The sequence below is a fragment of the Rhineura floridana genome, chromosome 4, assembly GCF_030035675.1.
Source record: "Rhineura floridana isolate rRhiFlo1 chromosome 4, rRhiFlo1.hap2, whole genome shotgun sequence".
In the NCBI taxonomy this organism is placed as follows: Eukaryota; Metazoa; Chordata; class Lepidosauria; order Squamata; family Rhineuridae; genus Rhineura; species Rhineura floridana.
The window spans coordinates 166,750,708-166,766,199 of record NC_084483.1 but is presented as its reverse complement, the minus strand read 5'-3'; the positions used below and the strand labels follow the sequence as shown (position 1 = coordinate 166,766,199).

The window sequence follows — 15,492 nt, the reverse complement described above, 5'->3', positions numbered from 1 at the left end:
GGCTCTCTTTTCTGTCAGACTGCTGTCTGCACAGTTTAGAGACCCCTTCTTGATCAAGCAGTATTGTGTGTCTGTTATGTTTTGGTATCTGGCTGAGCCACTGAGACAGGTAAATTAAATAGCAAAGCTTGCACTCCTATCCAGGGCTGAGGGGTGCGTTAGCCCGCCCTTTCTGGGATGGGAAGGGCTTAGATTTGGACCCAACAATCCCAGCTACTAACAGTGTAGCTGTTTCTTCAACTGAAACACAAAATCTTACATTGGTTTAGCCAAAGGAGACATTTGCCTTCCCCTGCACTCTCGCTGCTTTGCTATCATAAACATAATGGTCCTATGAAGACACAGTGCCTAATCATGGTTAAGCATTATGTCCAACTACCTAAACTAGGAGGGAGATCAACTTTGAGGTGGAGGGCTCACTCCAAAAATGGCCACATTGACATATGGGTCGGGTTGCTTACCTTTCAATCACTTGACGTTGTAGGACATCAGGTGTGGACCCTGCTGAAAGCAGTGTGGCTTGCATTCAGTGCCAAATTTAAATAGTGTTAAATGCAAGCTGCAAAGGAACAATCAGGAGTGCATGGCCTAGAGTACATTCTTGCTCGTTTTCTGTAAGCTACAGCTTGCATTTTGCACCATTTAAATTTGGTGCCAAATTCAAGATGCTGTTGAAAAGGAACAAACTGGAGTACATTCTAAAACTCCCACAGTTCCTTTGCAGCCCCAGCTTTACCTGTCCTGCACCTGATGTCATATGATGTGAAGTGAGTGATCTAGGCAGGGTCTGGTCAAAACGGGCTCATAGACTAAATTGGGAGGCCATGGCAGCCCTAGTTAGGCCCATGGGCTGGACGTTCCCAACACTGACCTAAACCATGGTTAAGGATTGGCCACAAGCCAGGATGAGAAACCATGGTTTGAGGGATTACATCTGTACTGAACAACCATTGTTAAAGCAGTTTTCCCATCTTTCTAGCCTCTGCACTTACAAGGTGACAAACAAGTCTCAATGTTTTCTCCCTAAAATGTCTGCAAGAGAACAGCATTTAGCTTAGTGAAATGATCATTAACCCTTACATAAGGATTAAGGCAAAAAACCATGGTTAAGCATTATGTTTGTCCCAGGCCAATGAATCTGATCAAATATATTAGCAAACCAGGCTGAAATGACAGAAATCAGCCAGCTTGCTTTACTGATAAAGCCACTTGGTTTGAGCTCCTGCAACACTGGTGAAATGATGATGAAGATTAACAACATATTCGAGCATACTAACCTTCTCCAGTGCTGATGAGGAAGGCAGACTTAACACCACAATCCTAAGCACATTTGATGAGGAGTTCCATGGAGTTCAATAGACTTACTCCCTAATAAAATGTGCATAGAAATGCAGCCCAATGCTGCAATCCTAAACATGCTCATAAAGAACCACTGACCACCATGGGACTGACTTCTGACTAAACATTTATTTATTTATTATTTGACTTATATCCCGTCCTTCCTCCCGACAGGAGCCCAGGGTGGCAATGGAGTTTCATGCTGACTGAATTTGTTATTAGATTCTATGGGAGGAAGGGCGAGATCTAAATAAACAATAAAAACATGCATAATACTATGGTGCATATTCAAAGTCCAGCATTAGAATCTTGTTCCAAGGTTCTAATTTCAAGAACTGAACATAAAATTCATGCTCATCTGCAAGAGTTACCATGGTGTGCTAAACTGGTGTACCCAAAGACACACACTCACCAAGCTCCAACATGTCCGTCTTCTTTTTTAACCACTTATAATAGTCCAGCAGCCCCCGATAGCCTTGAATGAGTTTCAGTTCTTTATCCTGAGCAACTGTTTGTTCTCCATACCGCCAGCTTTCTGCCAAGACCAGGTTCTGGTAGGCCTCATCCACAAACCCGTTGCACAAAAGGTAGAAGGCGTGCTCTAAAGAAACCTACAACCATTTCAGCTTAGTTTACCATCCTTAGAAGCAAAAGCAAATTTGAATAAAATCCCACAATACAAGGCATTTTGTGAGCTCCTATATCAGCAGACTACCCCATGGCCTTCGGTGCCAAATGGCAGCTTCATCTACACAATAGGGGCATGCCCTCAAAATGATCCCAAACCTAGAAACGAATGGAAGCATTTTTGAGCGCACAGGATATGTGGGTGGGTGGAGTTAAAACTAAGGAGTCCCAAATTGAACTGAACAAGTATACAAATGGTACATTTTTTGCAAGTACGTGGGGATGACTTGCCATAGATCAGGGTGCAGAACTACATATATCCTTACAATATTCAGTCAAAGTACTGTATCCAATCCTGCAGCAATGGAACTTCCCCACCTCTCCTACCACCTCCACACTTCCAAATGCCCTGGGGGTCCCTCCGGAGCAGATTTTTTGGGTGCACAGGAGGAAAGGAAGGGGGAGTTCTGTTGCAGAAGCAGAAATCCATTTGTACAGTGTTGGATGTGATGCAAAGGATACATCAATTACATCAACATGTATTGCTTTATAGAGCCATAAGTAACAAGCTCTTCTGTAATTCAAGATAACATTTTACCATATGAACTTCTGCTAGGTGTAATAAAAATACTAACATTGCTTTTTACAAAGCCACAAGAAACAGAAAGGTAATTAGAAACTATCCTCACCTTTAAATATTTTTTTACTCCTAAACTTTTCATCCGATCTGCAAAGTTGTTGGTCTCATGTATATTGCTCCGTGGATGCTGCTGCAAGATTTCGGTTCCTATTCTCCAGATCACCTATCATGGAGAACACAAATTCAGAACAAAGTATGAAGCCAGAGTAGCAAAAGCCAATGGTGACTATAAAAATGAACATAAGCACACCTTTGATGTGTATTATAGTCACCTGCAAGAGGCACATATAGCATGTCTAATTGTATAATGCAAAATGTGCCGTCGTGCCATAGAAAAATATGCACAACAGAATAGTCTAGATCAGGGCAGGCAACTTGCAGTCCTTGGCCTAATCTTCATGCGGCCCTCAGCCCAGTTTCTAAAGCCTTCTGTGGCCAATCAGTACCACCTTCTACAAAAAGAAATCTGTCCCTACTCCAGCAGCCTTTGGGTGGAGAGGGAGAAAAGAGAGAGAGAAGGTGGCAAAAAGGAGAGAAAAGGGGTAGCCCCACCCACTGTTGGTTATGGCTCTGTCCACTGCTGGCTTTGCCCCCCCCTCTCTCTGTCTCTCTCTGTCTCTCTCTGTCTCTCTCTGTCTCTCTCTGTCTCTCTCTGTCTCTCTCTGTCTCTCTCTGTCTCTCTCTGTCTCTCTCTGTCTCTCTCTGTCTCTCTCTGTCTCTCTCTGTCTCTCTCTGTCTCTCTCTGTCTCTCTCTGTCTCTCTCTGTCTCTCTCTGTCTCTCGGCATGCAGCCCCTGACAGCTTACAACCAAAATAGTACAGTCCTAAGCAGAAGAAAAGGAACTCATCCTCGTTTTCAAAGATGGATTCCTACTCTATTCCTAAACATACTAATGGAAACACAGGCCACAGAAATCAGTGTTGTGTCTTTCCATGTATCCTGCTTAGAATCAGGATCACCTACTTACCTCGGGAGCAGCCCGCAGTTTTTCTTTAGTGGTATTCTCCAGCATCTCTAGATAGCTTATCATTAATTCTGCAGCCCTCTGCCACCAGCCTTGCAAAAGGGCATCCTGGATGCAGTTCAAACAATCTTCTTTCGCCTTCTGAAATTCTGAGGGCTTTCTGCCCCCAGTGGCTACAACATAAGAATAATTCTGATGACAGATGTTGGGGAATTATGCACTCCTAACGCAATTATGGACTTAAATTTTAATTCACAGAAAAACATGAAAGCTTATATATTCTTGGTTGCATATGGGAAGTAAATACATAAATTATTATTGTTGTTGTTTAAATTTATACCCCTTGCACGGCCTCTCCCGATTCAGATGTTACAGAGAAATAGAGCTGGATATTATTAGCAAACTGATGACATCTCACACCAAATCTCCTAATGACCACTCCCAAGGGCTTCATATAGATGTTCAACAGCATCAGGAACAAGATGGTACCCTGCAGCACCCTAGACCACAACTGCCAGAGGGCCAAAAGAATCACCCAATGCTATTCTCTGAAAACGACCCTAGTGGTAGGATAGGAACCACTGCCTCCAATACCATCTCACCAAGTCAGTTCAGAAGGATGCGATGGTCAATAGTATCAAAAGCAAGAAAAGAAAGTGGCTAGCATCTAACATCTCACATTTCCAATAGTATCAAAAGCAGTCCAGAGATCAAGTAAGAATAACAGCAGTTACCCTCCATAGAGTCACATGTGCATGAAAAGACTACAGAGAGTTACCACTGACATAGTGCTTCCCAAGCATCACTGAGTACGCAGGGCTGTAATTAAGGTAGAACTATACTGTATATGTAAATGTACTGCCTTCAAGTCGATTCTGACTTATGACAACCCTATGAATAGGGTTTTCATGGTAAGCGGTATTCAGAGGGGGTTTACCATTGCCTTCCTCTGAGGCTGAGAGGCAGTGACTGGCCCAAGGTCATCTAGTGTGTTTCATGGCTGTGTGGGGATTCGAACAGTGGTCTCCCTGGTCGTAGTCCAACACCTTAACCACTACGCCACACTGGCTTCTGTATAGTATAGTATAAAACTATACCCTTCTTTCGAGACTGAATCTGTCCAAATTTTGACAAAAAATTGTCAACAATTATGGAAAAGAAAATAAAGGCACACATACTAGAAGCATTCAATATACATCCCAATTCCAAAGAAAGGGGATTCCAGGGAATGCAGTAATTATCAAACTATTGCCTTAATATGCCATGCAAGTAAAGTAATGCTCAAGATTCTACAACAAAGGCTCTTACCACATATGGAGCGAGAAATGCCAGATGTGCAAGCTGGATTTAGAAAGGGAAGAGGTACCAGAGATCATATTGTAAACATATGTTGGATAATGGCAAGGACTAAGGAATTTTAGAAGGAAATCACCCTATGCTTTATAGAGTACAGCAAAGCCTTTGACTGTGTAGATCATGAAAAACTATGGAATGCTTTAAAAGAAATGGGGGTGCCACAGCATCTGATTGTCCTGATGTGCAACCTATACTCTGGACAAGAGGCTACTGTAAGAACAGAATATGGAGAAACCAGTTGGTTCCGAACTGAAAGGGTGTGAGACAGGGGTGCATTTTATCACCATATTTGTTTAATCTATACACAGAACATATCATACCGAAAGCGGGATTTGACCAAGATGAAGGAGGTGTGAAAATCGGAGGGAGAAATATCAATAATTTAAGATATGCAGACAATACCATACTACTAGCAGAAAACAGTAATGATTTGAAACAAATGCTGATGAAAGATAAAGAGGAAAACACATAAGCAGGACTACAGCTGAACATCAAGAAGACTAAAGTAATGACAACAGAATTATGTAACTTCAATGTTGACAATGAGGACATTGAACTTCTCAAGGATTATCAATACCTCGGCACAGTCATTAACCCAAATGCAGACAATAGTCAAGAAATTAGAAGAAGGCTAGGACTGAGGAGGGCAGCCAGTGTGGTGTAGTGGTTAAGGTGTTGGACTATGACCTGGGAGACCAAGGTTCGAATCCCCACACAGCCATGAAGCTCACTGGGTGACCTTGGACCAGTCACTGCGTCTCAGCCTCAAATGAAGACAATGGTAAACCCCCTCTGAATAGCGCTTACCATGAAAACTCTATTCAGAGGGTCGCCATAAGTCGGAATCTTGAAGGCAGTCCATGAGAGAACTAGAAAAGGTCCTCAAATACAAAGATGTATCACTGAACACTAAAGTCAGGATCATTCAGACCATGGTTTTCCCAATCTCTATGTATGATTGTGAAAGTTGGACAGTGAAAAAAGCAGGTAAGAGAAAAATCAACTCATTTGAAATGTGCTGATGGAGGAGAGCTTTTCACATACCATGGGCCGCAAAAAAGACAAATAATTGTGTGTTAGAACAAATTAAACCAGAACTATCACTAGAAGCTAAAATGATGAGGTTATCATACTTTGGACAGAAAATGAGAAGACATGATTCACTAGAAAAGACAATAATGCTGGAAAAAAACAGAAGGGAGTAGAAAAAGAGGAAGGCCAAACAAGAGATGGATTGCTCCATAAAGGAAGCCACAGACCTGAACTTACAAGATCTGAACAGGCTGGTTTATAACAGCTGCTATTGGAGATTGCTGATTCATAGGGTTGCCATAAGTCGTAATCGACTTGAGGGCACATAACAACAACAACAATGCTTCTGTAAAGTGTACTGGATAGGAAAAAAGATGTGTAAAGCAGGAACTAGAAATACATTTAATGTTAGTGTCTGAAGTTACTGTTATCTCTCTGAAAACTGGCAGATGTCAGTTCCTATAAACACTAAGTCTTTCTATGACCCCGGGCAAAGTACTATTTAGTCTAAAGCAATGTTCTTCCACTCTGGGTCTCCAGATGTTATTGCACTAAAACTTCCTGCATTGAGCAGGGGGTTGGACTTGATGGCCTTATAGGCCCCTTCCAACTCTACTATTCTATGATTCCCATGATCCCTTGAACCAGTGGCTAAGCTGGCTGGGGATGATGGGAGTTGTAGTCCAAGAACATCTGGAGACTCGTGGTTGAAGAACAGTGGTCTAAGGTTTTCATGTTCTTACTCAAATTAAATGGCTACCCCTTTAAACTAATTTCTGTACTACCTAATTTACACAACATCCATGGCACTTATAGAGCACAAGGGCAACTTTTTCTATTAAATGCGGCTCACAAAGCTGCAGCTGCCACTCCCTTCCTCCAATGATTCTCTTGCCCTCCTTTCCTTTGCTTGCAGTGGGGGCAGCAGGACTCCACATTTTACCCCACAGGAGGCAAGTGAGAAAGCGAGCAAGAGGGCAGAAGGAGAAACATGACAGAAGATGCAGCTTCTGCAGCTTTGCCTGGTGTATTACAAGGCTCTGTCTCCGGATGTCAAGCTGCAGTGGAGAACTGCAAGATCCTGGAACTATAGCCTTCTACTGCCAGCGTGTAAGTTCCAAAGTGTCATGTGGCAGGGCCATTCTAGGATTGTACTCCATCAGAATGTGTAGGTGAGGGCCGCATCATCGACTTTGCATTGCAGGAAGAAAGCTAGCATGTCAGGGCACAAGCTGCACTAGAACCCATCTCTCTGACATGCTAGCTGCTCCACAGGTTGTTGCTGTTTTTTAATATGAGAGAGGCTCAAACAGGCCATCTCCAAGCTACATTCTGAGATGGCATAGAAGGGACATATCATGCAATTCTCTGAAACCTACAGATCAAGCTCAAGTTATCTAAAAAAAAAGGTGTTGCTGCCACCTACTGTAAGCTGATGAGAGCAAAAATGGAGGCAAGGTACTCTGGAGCTTTTGCTTCTTGCTCCCAGTCTTGACAGTTCTACCACATTATGCAGAACAACAAAAAATCACAACATTCAGCAATTCACACCGCAAATTAAGAACTTACTTGGGTGGTGAAAATATCTTGGGAGTAAAGGTAAATAAATTCCAGGGATGGGAGCAGCTGTTGCTGTAGCTGCAGCCACATCCCCCCTTTCTTCCTCTGAATACAACTGTCCTTTTTCTTTTCTCAGTTCTTCAACAAATGTATCCATTTCTGTGAAGAGAGAACCGGACATATTTATGCTTGAAGGTCAGGCAAATGAAATTAAGAAACAAGCAGGGGGAAAGAGACATGTAAATGTCTTTATAAACAGCTGCAGAAGGAATTAGAAGCTTAGTTTGTATTATTTTCAATTCAATAATGTCCCTTTACAGACAGGAAATGGAAGCAGGGTGGCTTGCACAAATGGGGAAGAGAAGATGGCTGAGCACCTTTGGATTTAGTCAGCGTTGACTTACCTACAGTGAAGCGGAGGTTAAACTGCATTACCTTAGAAGAAGGTGGGAGAGAAAAATGCACTGCAAGGCTGGAAGTGTTCAGTATGGCTCTGCAGGCAATTGCCTTTTGCCAAACTGGAAAGGATGGAAGATCATCCATTCTAGTGTGTTCACCTTTCTTTTTTTTTAGTTTAAAAGCCAACGGGAGTGGGAGGCAGAACAACAACTCATGTAGTCTGGTCCTCTCAGCTTTTCATCTGTGTTTTAACTTTGGAGTGTGGTGCTTTATTGTTGTACTTAGGATGTTTTTGGTTTTGTTTTACTTTGCATTCAAGCTGCTTTTCTACATATTTATTGTCAGCAGCCCAGAAAACCTTACATTATGGGACAGCATAAAAGTGTCACAAATAAATATAACACCCGGTACCGTGGGGGTGAGGAGAGAGAAGGGTTTAATTAATTTATTAACCCTGCATTTTAATTAACTTATTAGGTTGCAATCCTACGCATACTTACCTGAGAGTAAGTCCCAATGAACTCAAGGATCACAGTTAATAGGGAGCATGAAGACACGTAACCTACCACTCCACAACCCCTGCCAAAGAGTGCAACGATGAGAAACGTTGAGGAGGCTTCCACATGGACCAGAATCAAACAATTATCCCTTTCCAGAATGGAAGGAGATAAGGGAAACTTCAGTCACACCCACTCTTTCTACCAACACTTTTAGAAAAGTTCCAAGGAAACAGGTTGCAGACCCTGGCCAGCTTCCACTTCAAGCAGGATGGTCCCCAATTCCAAGAGGGCAGGGATTCAGTCCCAGCTATTTGTAAGGAGGAACACCTGTGCAACCCCCTTACATAGCTCGCTCTTCTTCTTCCTCCTCCTTGTTTTGCTTTGAAATTACCCCCAGGAGCTCAGTGCCTGAAACCGACTCCAGCATAATCCTTAATCATCTTGTTGCAGAGGCTGCCTCTCTACTCCTGGACCTGACAGAAGTCCAAAGCTATCCTTGACAGGTGGGACTCCATTCAGCAGGGATAGGGAATCAGTGGCCCACCACTCTCATCATCCCAGACCACAGTTCACACTAGTGGGACTGATGGGAACTGGAGTCCAACAGCACCTAGGAGGGCCACAGATTCCCCATCTCTGCCATACAAAACCAGTCCAGACCATCCTCACCTAGATGTCCTTCTGTCTGTCGGGTGTGTCTTGAGGCTCTGGAACATGCGCCCCACAACAGGTAAACTATTTACGTTGTGCAGCATATAAAATTAATTTGCCAATATAAAGCCCATCACATTTCTCTTTACTTTAACTCTCTGTCTGACAAAGGGCCCGTGTGTTTTGGTTAAGTGCTGGAGACCGATCCAGGTAACTGTTAGTTAGGGAGGGGTGGATTATGGGGAAGAGCAGCTCTTAGTGCAGCCTGAAATGTGTTTGGCACCTAGCAGGGTCAGATCTAATCTCCATTTTAAGATTATTACAAACTGCAGACTTTGGAGTGTCAACACCATGCCCATCATTTTCTCCACCCCCTTGTTGATCATCCAGTCTGATGAAAGGTTCTGGAGAATGTGCAAGCTCCCTTTTTTCCTGACATTTTCTCTCAGTTCTAATAAAGGTACTACTGCATTGTAACTTTGAGGTTTTTTCTTAATGGACTGCCACAGATATGAGTTTTCTACATTATCTTTCCATTAAATCACCAGGTGGCATCAGAGAACTAAGGTGACATCAGAGAACTAAGTTTCCTGACACTTCCCATCCTGCTGTGCAGCAGAAATAACTCCATAAACTTATAAGTGGACTTATGCAAAGCGCCCAAGTTCTAGGTTGACTCTGAATACTTTTTGTTTGCTTCTTTTCTCTTTCCACCAAGCAGAAGTGAGAAAGCCAGTATTTTAGTGTAGCTAGGCGGCAGCAGGTCCCTCTACTCCCAAAAGGCGAGAGCAAACAAGTTAGAGTTCATTTTCTAACTTGGATAGTGTTTTGTGAGTTGGGAAACGTGATTGTTTAAAAGACATCCTAAAGCAGGGGGGTGAACCACATCATCCAATGTGGAAATAAGGGTGGAGCAACACTTGCACTTCTTTCCTGGGGCTTTAAAAAAACCAGAAACAATTTCCCCCTCACTAGGAACAGTGGGAGGGAACTAAACTATGGCAACTCCAGAGCTAGCATAGTATTGCCCTGGTTTGGGGCACATTGAAGGACTGGGAAGGGTATGGATCTTTCCCCTGACCTGCCCCTGGCATGCCCTCACTCCACGCCCAGCACACATCATTTTCAGCTCTACTGGTATGGCAAGGGCTGCAGATGTTTTTGTAGCAACAGGGAGAAGGAACCTGACACCAGATCTCCATTGCTGAGGCTGGACCTCTCTCTTCACCCTAAGATCTGATGCTTCCCATGGCTCCTGGAACACCCTCCCAGGGGCTACTGAACTGCAGGGCTCAATGTGCAATGCAGCTGCATGCAAGCCAATAGAGCAGAAGGATTCAGCTTGAAACTGAGCTCTAGATTTGGTCTGGGAGGTGATCTGATGCAGGAGGAGTGACTTTTACTGCAACCTGGTCTGTGGCATGTCTGCATTAAATATTTATCTTGATTTTTAATTGTATTTTATTGCTTCTTTTATTATATTGTATGTTACTGTATTACAGTTTAAATCCTATGGAATGCAAATTGCAATGCAATAACACACAACATAAGAAATAAAAGATACAGTAATAAAAATACAGAAATAAAATACATACAGCACCTACCATGGTGCATAACAATTGCTACAACAGGCAGAAAAATAATTTAAGCGGTCGACCAAGACCATCACCAATTTTCAAGTCGTCCTTGGAGAAAAAAGTTTGGGAATCACAGCTGTATCAAACAAAATATTGGGTGGTATTCAACGCTAGCCCTACATGGCGTAGACCCAGTGAAATTAATGTACATGACATAGGCTCCTTCTGGGAGGAAGGGCAGGAGATAGAGAGAGACAAAGCCCCATATGCACTATGTCTTCAAAGCACTATTATACCACTTTCAACAATCATAGCTTCCCCCAAAGCCATAACTGTTTAAAGTAGTATGATACTGCTTTCAATGGGTCTACTCTGAGTAAGATTTAGTTGAATATAACCTATTCCCTGCAATCCTGCAATGTAATTTATAACACTGAGTGCAAATGCCCAGAATGCCATATTCAATACATAAATAAAACAACTGAACTATGCACACATTTTAGGAACCATAAATATGCAGTCTTGCAGGTGAGGGGGGCTGGAACAAGGTGCAAAGCTCTTCAGAAAATCACAGTCCATCTGCCTGATTAATTATTACCATACTGATACCATCTGATCCAAGAACACTGGAAATAAGATGCAAACTTCTTGAATATAGACTGGATACCTTAATACCAGTGGCTTCACTCAGCTACAGCAAATGCAGCACATCTGAATATTCCATCAGTGTCATATAGCAGCCACTTAGGGTACAGCAGCCTTTAATTTGCATCAGAGCAGCTACAACATTAGCTATATGGGAATTGTGATGTTTTGTTAATCACTGTAATAAAAATATGGTTTTAGTGATTTGACTGCATCCTTCCAGAATCCTCTCAGGAATTTACATGCTGTCTTCCAGGGCAAAACCCTCTCAAGGTTGCTTACAAAAACTAAGTACAGAAAAACTATCAAATTTCAAATATCGGAGATCACCAATCCATGATCTGGAAGTTATAATAGATGTTTTAAAAAATTGGCCACAAAAGAGCCAGTAAATATGAACCAAAAAAGACTTTTAGTGGATCCTTTACATCAGAGCTGGGGAACTTCTTTCTGCTGGGAGACATACACATACAGAGGCAGGCAGGGACAAAACAAAGTGGGCCGAGCACACATATTTGCATAGACACAAACACAAACTCGTCCCCTTCCCCAGAAATTAGGCTTGGGGGAAAACACAGCGTTTACAAGAAAACCCTCACTTCAGGCACTACCATAAGATTAGAGACTCTGCTCATGACGGTCTCCGATGACCAACGTATGGTTCAGGTCAACTCGTGTGGTAGAAGGTAGTCCTTCAAGTATTATTAACATGGGACAACTCTATCATAAGACAACACAACACACAACCCGAGAGATGAGAATATTGGAAGAGCTGTAGCTCAGTGGTACAGCATCTGCTTTGCATACAGGAGGTCCCAAATTCAATCCTGGGCATCTGCAGGTAGAGGTGAGAAAGACTGCCTGAAATGCTGGGAAGTTTCTTTTAGTCAGCGTAAACAATGGACCAAAGGTCTAACTCGGTACCAGGCTGCTTACTATGTTTCTATGGGATTGGCAGAGTAATTTTCTCTGTACTTTTTTTTTTTTAAATCGAAGACATGTTCACTGCTGCTGTTTTCAGGGGGGATTAAATGACATACCGGCGAATTCAGGTTGATTATTAAAAGCTGATTTGGAGTTCTTGCGCAACAAACCCACTCGCCCCAAAGAATCAGACTTTTTGCGATATTGATAAGAAAATTCACAAGGGTCTGTGTCAGGATTCCACTCTGAAAGAAGACAACTGGATTGTCACTAAAACATTTTCCTATCTCTATGAATAATGGTGGGAGACGGCACGTTAACTCTCCAAGGGAATCTACGGGCTCACACAAATACGCAACAGCGCCCCCACCGTCCAACCTACCTGACCGCCAAACTTTCTTCTCTTCCTCCGTAACCCCTCGCTGTAAGACCAACACGCGCTCTTAACGACAGAAGGAGCGCACTCCCGAACACGGATACGCAACGCCTAAAAGGTTGTTTTAATTTGCTACCAGTGTGCCACCGCGGTGACCATATTTGTTTAGATCTTAACCAAAGTCCTTGTCATACGCCCTACGTGGTAGTTCGTCTTTTTTATTATGAGTGGGGAGGACATCGAGGTCCTGTGCGCATGCGTTAAACCCATCACAAGACTTCCGGCTTCAGCTTCTTCGCCCTCTTGTGGCTGGGGATAGCAGTTTCTTGTGTTCTTAATGTGTCTGAACCTTGAAAAAAAGCTGTAAGAACACGATAATAATATAAGGTGAACAACTTTTTGTTTCCGAAGCTTAATCTTAAATTAATTCTGCATCATGTAAACAAGCTCCCAAACCCGAGAGTGAAGAAAAACTCATCCCCTGAGCCCCACCAAGAGAAAAATTTCAACCGGAAGGTTTTCTGATTGTAGATAAATGCCAATTCGGAAGCTAAACTTTTAGACGTTAATTATCATGCCATAGGGAATACTTCTTTCTCGCTATCATATTATAAACTTCTGTTTGACCTACTTCATAAGCAGTACAGAAAAGAGACTACCGTTTTAATGCTTACTTGGAAGTAAGACCCACTGAAACGAGTGAGATTCTGCAAGGAAGTAAACCCCATTGAACCTGCTTCTGTTCTGAGTGAACGTACTTACTTGATGTGCTGCAGTACCATAGCTGCAAATCCTAAATATTCATACTCGGAGCCTAAGTTGGTTTATTAAGATCTATTTCATGTATCTTGCCCTGAAATCCTTGAAGGAAGGGCAATAATAAAATGAAAGAAATCACAGATTTCTAATCACTTGTGTTCTTGTTATATGCCTTCAAGTCAGTTACGATTTATGGCGACCCTATGAATCAGCGACCTCCAATAGCATGTTATAAACCAGCTGTTCAGATCTTGTAAGTTCAGATCTGTGGCTTCCTTTATGGAATCAATCCATCTCTTATTATTATTATCATTATCATTATTATTATTATTATTATTATGGGGAGTGACGAGAACAATGTTTAAATGCCCTTTGGTAAATTGTCACATAAACTCCACCCTCCGCTGCAGACTAATTTGGGATTATGTCCCTTTGAATAGCAGTTACTGTGCAGTAAGCATGCACTGAATCAAATTCCCAAGACCTCAGTCCTAAGCACATTAATTTGAAAGTTAATCCTACTGATTTCACTGCTTCCACATATGAGTTCATATTTGTGTTTTTTTAAATTACATCCTGCTTTATAAAATAAACGCAAAGCAGCTAACATAGCACTTCAGTTGCAGTTAAGACTGAAGGCTAAATACCCAGAGTGGCAATGCATTTCATTCATGTAACTGGCTCTTTGAAGCCCAAAGTTGTTCAGCAAGAATATGAGGGCAAAAGGAAAAGGAGTGCTTGCTGTATCTACAAAGAACTTTCACTGCTTATATCCCCCACATATTCCAGGATCCATGTCTCCTATCAGTCCACAGGAGAGAAGACCTCACACACCAGTTATTCAGGAATGGAGCACATTACCTACCATTTCTTGGTTTATTGTGGTTACTCGTTCCTTGCAACCAGGTTCCCTTACTATGGTTCCATCGTGTAAGTTTCCTCAGCACAGCAAATCAGCGGATAACTTTCACAGTTCTTTAATCATAAGATAAGAGCCTAAGGTTTGTATAAAAAGAGTAAAAATACTTGGCTCAAATGACGGCCTTAGAACACTTGTTTTGGTAAACAAACCTTAATGAAATTTTATAAATGTTACATTTCCCTTGCATTTATTGTTAGTTACTGACTTCAAGGATGTTATGCTCAGCCACACACACACACTCAAATGAGAAGCTGCAGAACTGGATCCCATCAGCAATTTTTTAAAAAAAAAATCAGTTTAAAATAACCATTACACATAGTTCTTACACTGCATGTAACGGTCCCTTCCAATTTGGTCTTTGACAGTGATTTACTATTCATATTTGGTATTCTAGAAAATGTGTATTGTATTTCTTCAACCCCACTTACCAGAATTTGCTTTCTTTGCATTCTAGGGATGGGCAGAAGGTAGATCTGGATCTACTGACAGATGTCTGGGTGATTTGCTGTAGATCAGGCATATGTCTGGCTCCTAGTTGTTTCACAATAGTAGCAACAAAATCTCTAAATTACACTGCTGAAATGAAGAAAGCTCTGTAACCCACAGTGAATCTGTGTGCGAAAGGACTCTAGGTTCCATTCATTTTTTGATACTAAGAACTAATTCCTGAGCTTAGAATTCTTTATTTCTAATTGTATGTCTTTTGAACCAAATTCTAGTGGTGGATCTCAGGGTTCTAGTAAAAGATAAAAGCAGATTCTAGAGACATAAAGTTCTGTCCAACTAAGTTGTACTCAGAGTAAACCCATTGAGATTAATGAACCTAATGGATATTATTTATGTCAATGGTTTTACTCTGAGTAGGACTAATACTGGATACAACCCCCTGAAGTCTGCCACCCCCCCACACACCTCATTGCACACTCTCTAGTCATCATCCTCTGTAACAAGGTACCTCTGAAAATAATTGTCTTGATACTTGTATCCCTGATCTAATTTAGTTGAGATATATCAAGAAGTAATTTCATTTCATATAGTATATTAACATTTTTGCTACACTATAAGATACAGGAACAATGCACAGCATTACATGTGGGTTATGTTGCTGTAAACCAACAACAGCTTCATGGTACAGAAGCTAGCAAAAGCAGATATACCAAAAAAAGATTAACAAATCTGACATCTCTGTATATTTCTGTTTATTTGTTTTGATTTTTTAAAC

The 15,492-nt window shown here is 41.8% G+C and overlaps 1 protein-coding gene and 1 long non-coding RNA gene across 4 annotated transcripts in view; one reads left to right on the top strand and one right to left on the bottom strand.

Moving 5' to 3' along the window:
* TAF1A (TATA-box binding protein associated factor, RNA polymerase I subunit A) overlaps positions 1–12,861 on the bottom strand; it is a 26,505-nt gene extending 13,644 nt beyond the window's left edge. Inside the window, exons 1-5 of one of the 2 annotated variants that reach the window (XM_061625141.1) lie at positions 12,596–12,861; positions 7,527–7,676; positions 3,573–3,742; positions 2,655–2,768; positions 1,751–1,949 (exon numbers count right to left, since the gene is read on the bottom strand). In XM_061625141.1, coding sequence (XP_061481125.1) covers positions 1,751–1,949; positions 2,655–2,768; positions 3,573–3,742; positions 7,527–7,674 — 631 coding nt within the window. In that variant the 5' untranslated portion in view covers positions 7,675–7,676; positions 12,596–12,861. The remainder of the gene's footprint in view (positions 1–1,750; positions 1,950–2,654; positions 2,769–3,572; positions 3,743–7,526; positions 7,677–12,595) is intronic. The other variant, XM_061625140.1, reaches the window with a different exon arrangement.
* On the top strand, positions 12,595–15,492 carry LOC133383783 (uncharacterized). Of its 2 annotated transcripts, none has more exons than XR_009762412.1 (3): positions 12,595–12,707; positions 14,138–14,278; positions 14,725–15,492. It is a non-coding gene; the product is annotated as an uncharacterized LOC133383783 (long non-coding RNA). The 2 variants fall into 2 exon arrangements; XR_009762411.1 differs by lacking the exon at positions 12,595–12,707 and adding an exon at positions 12,845–12,976.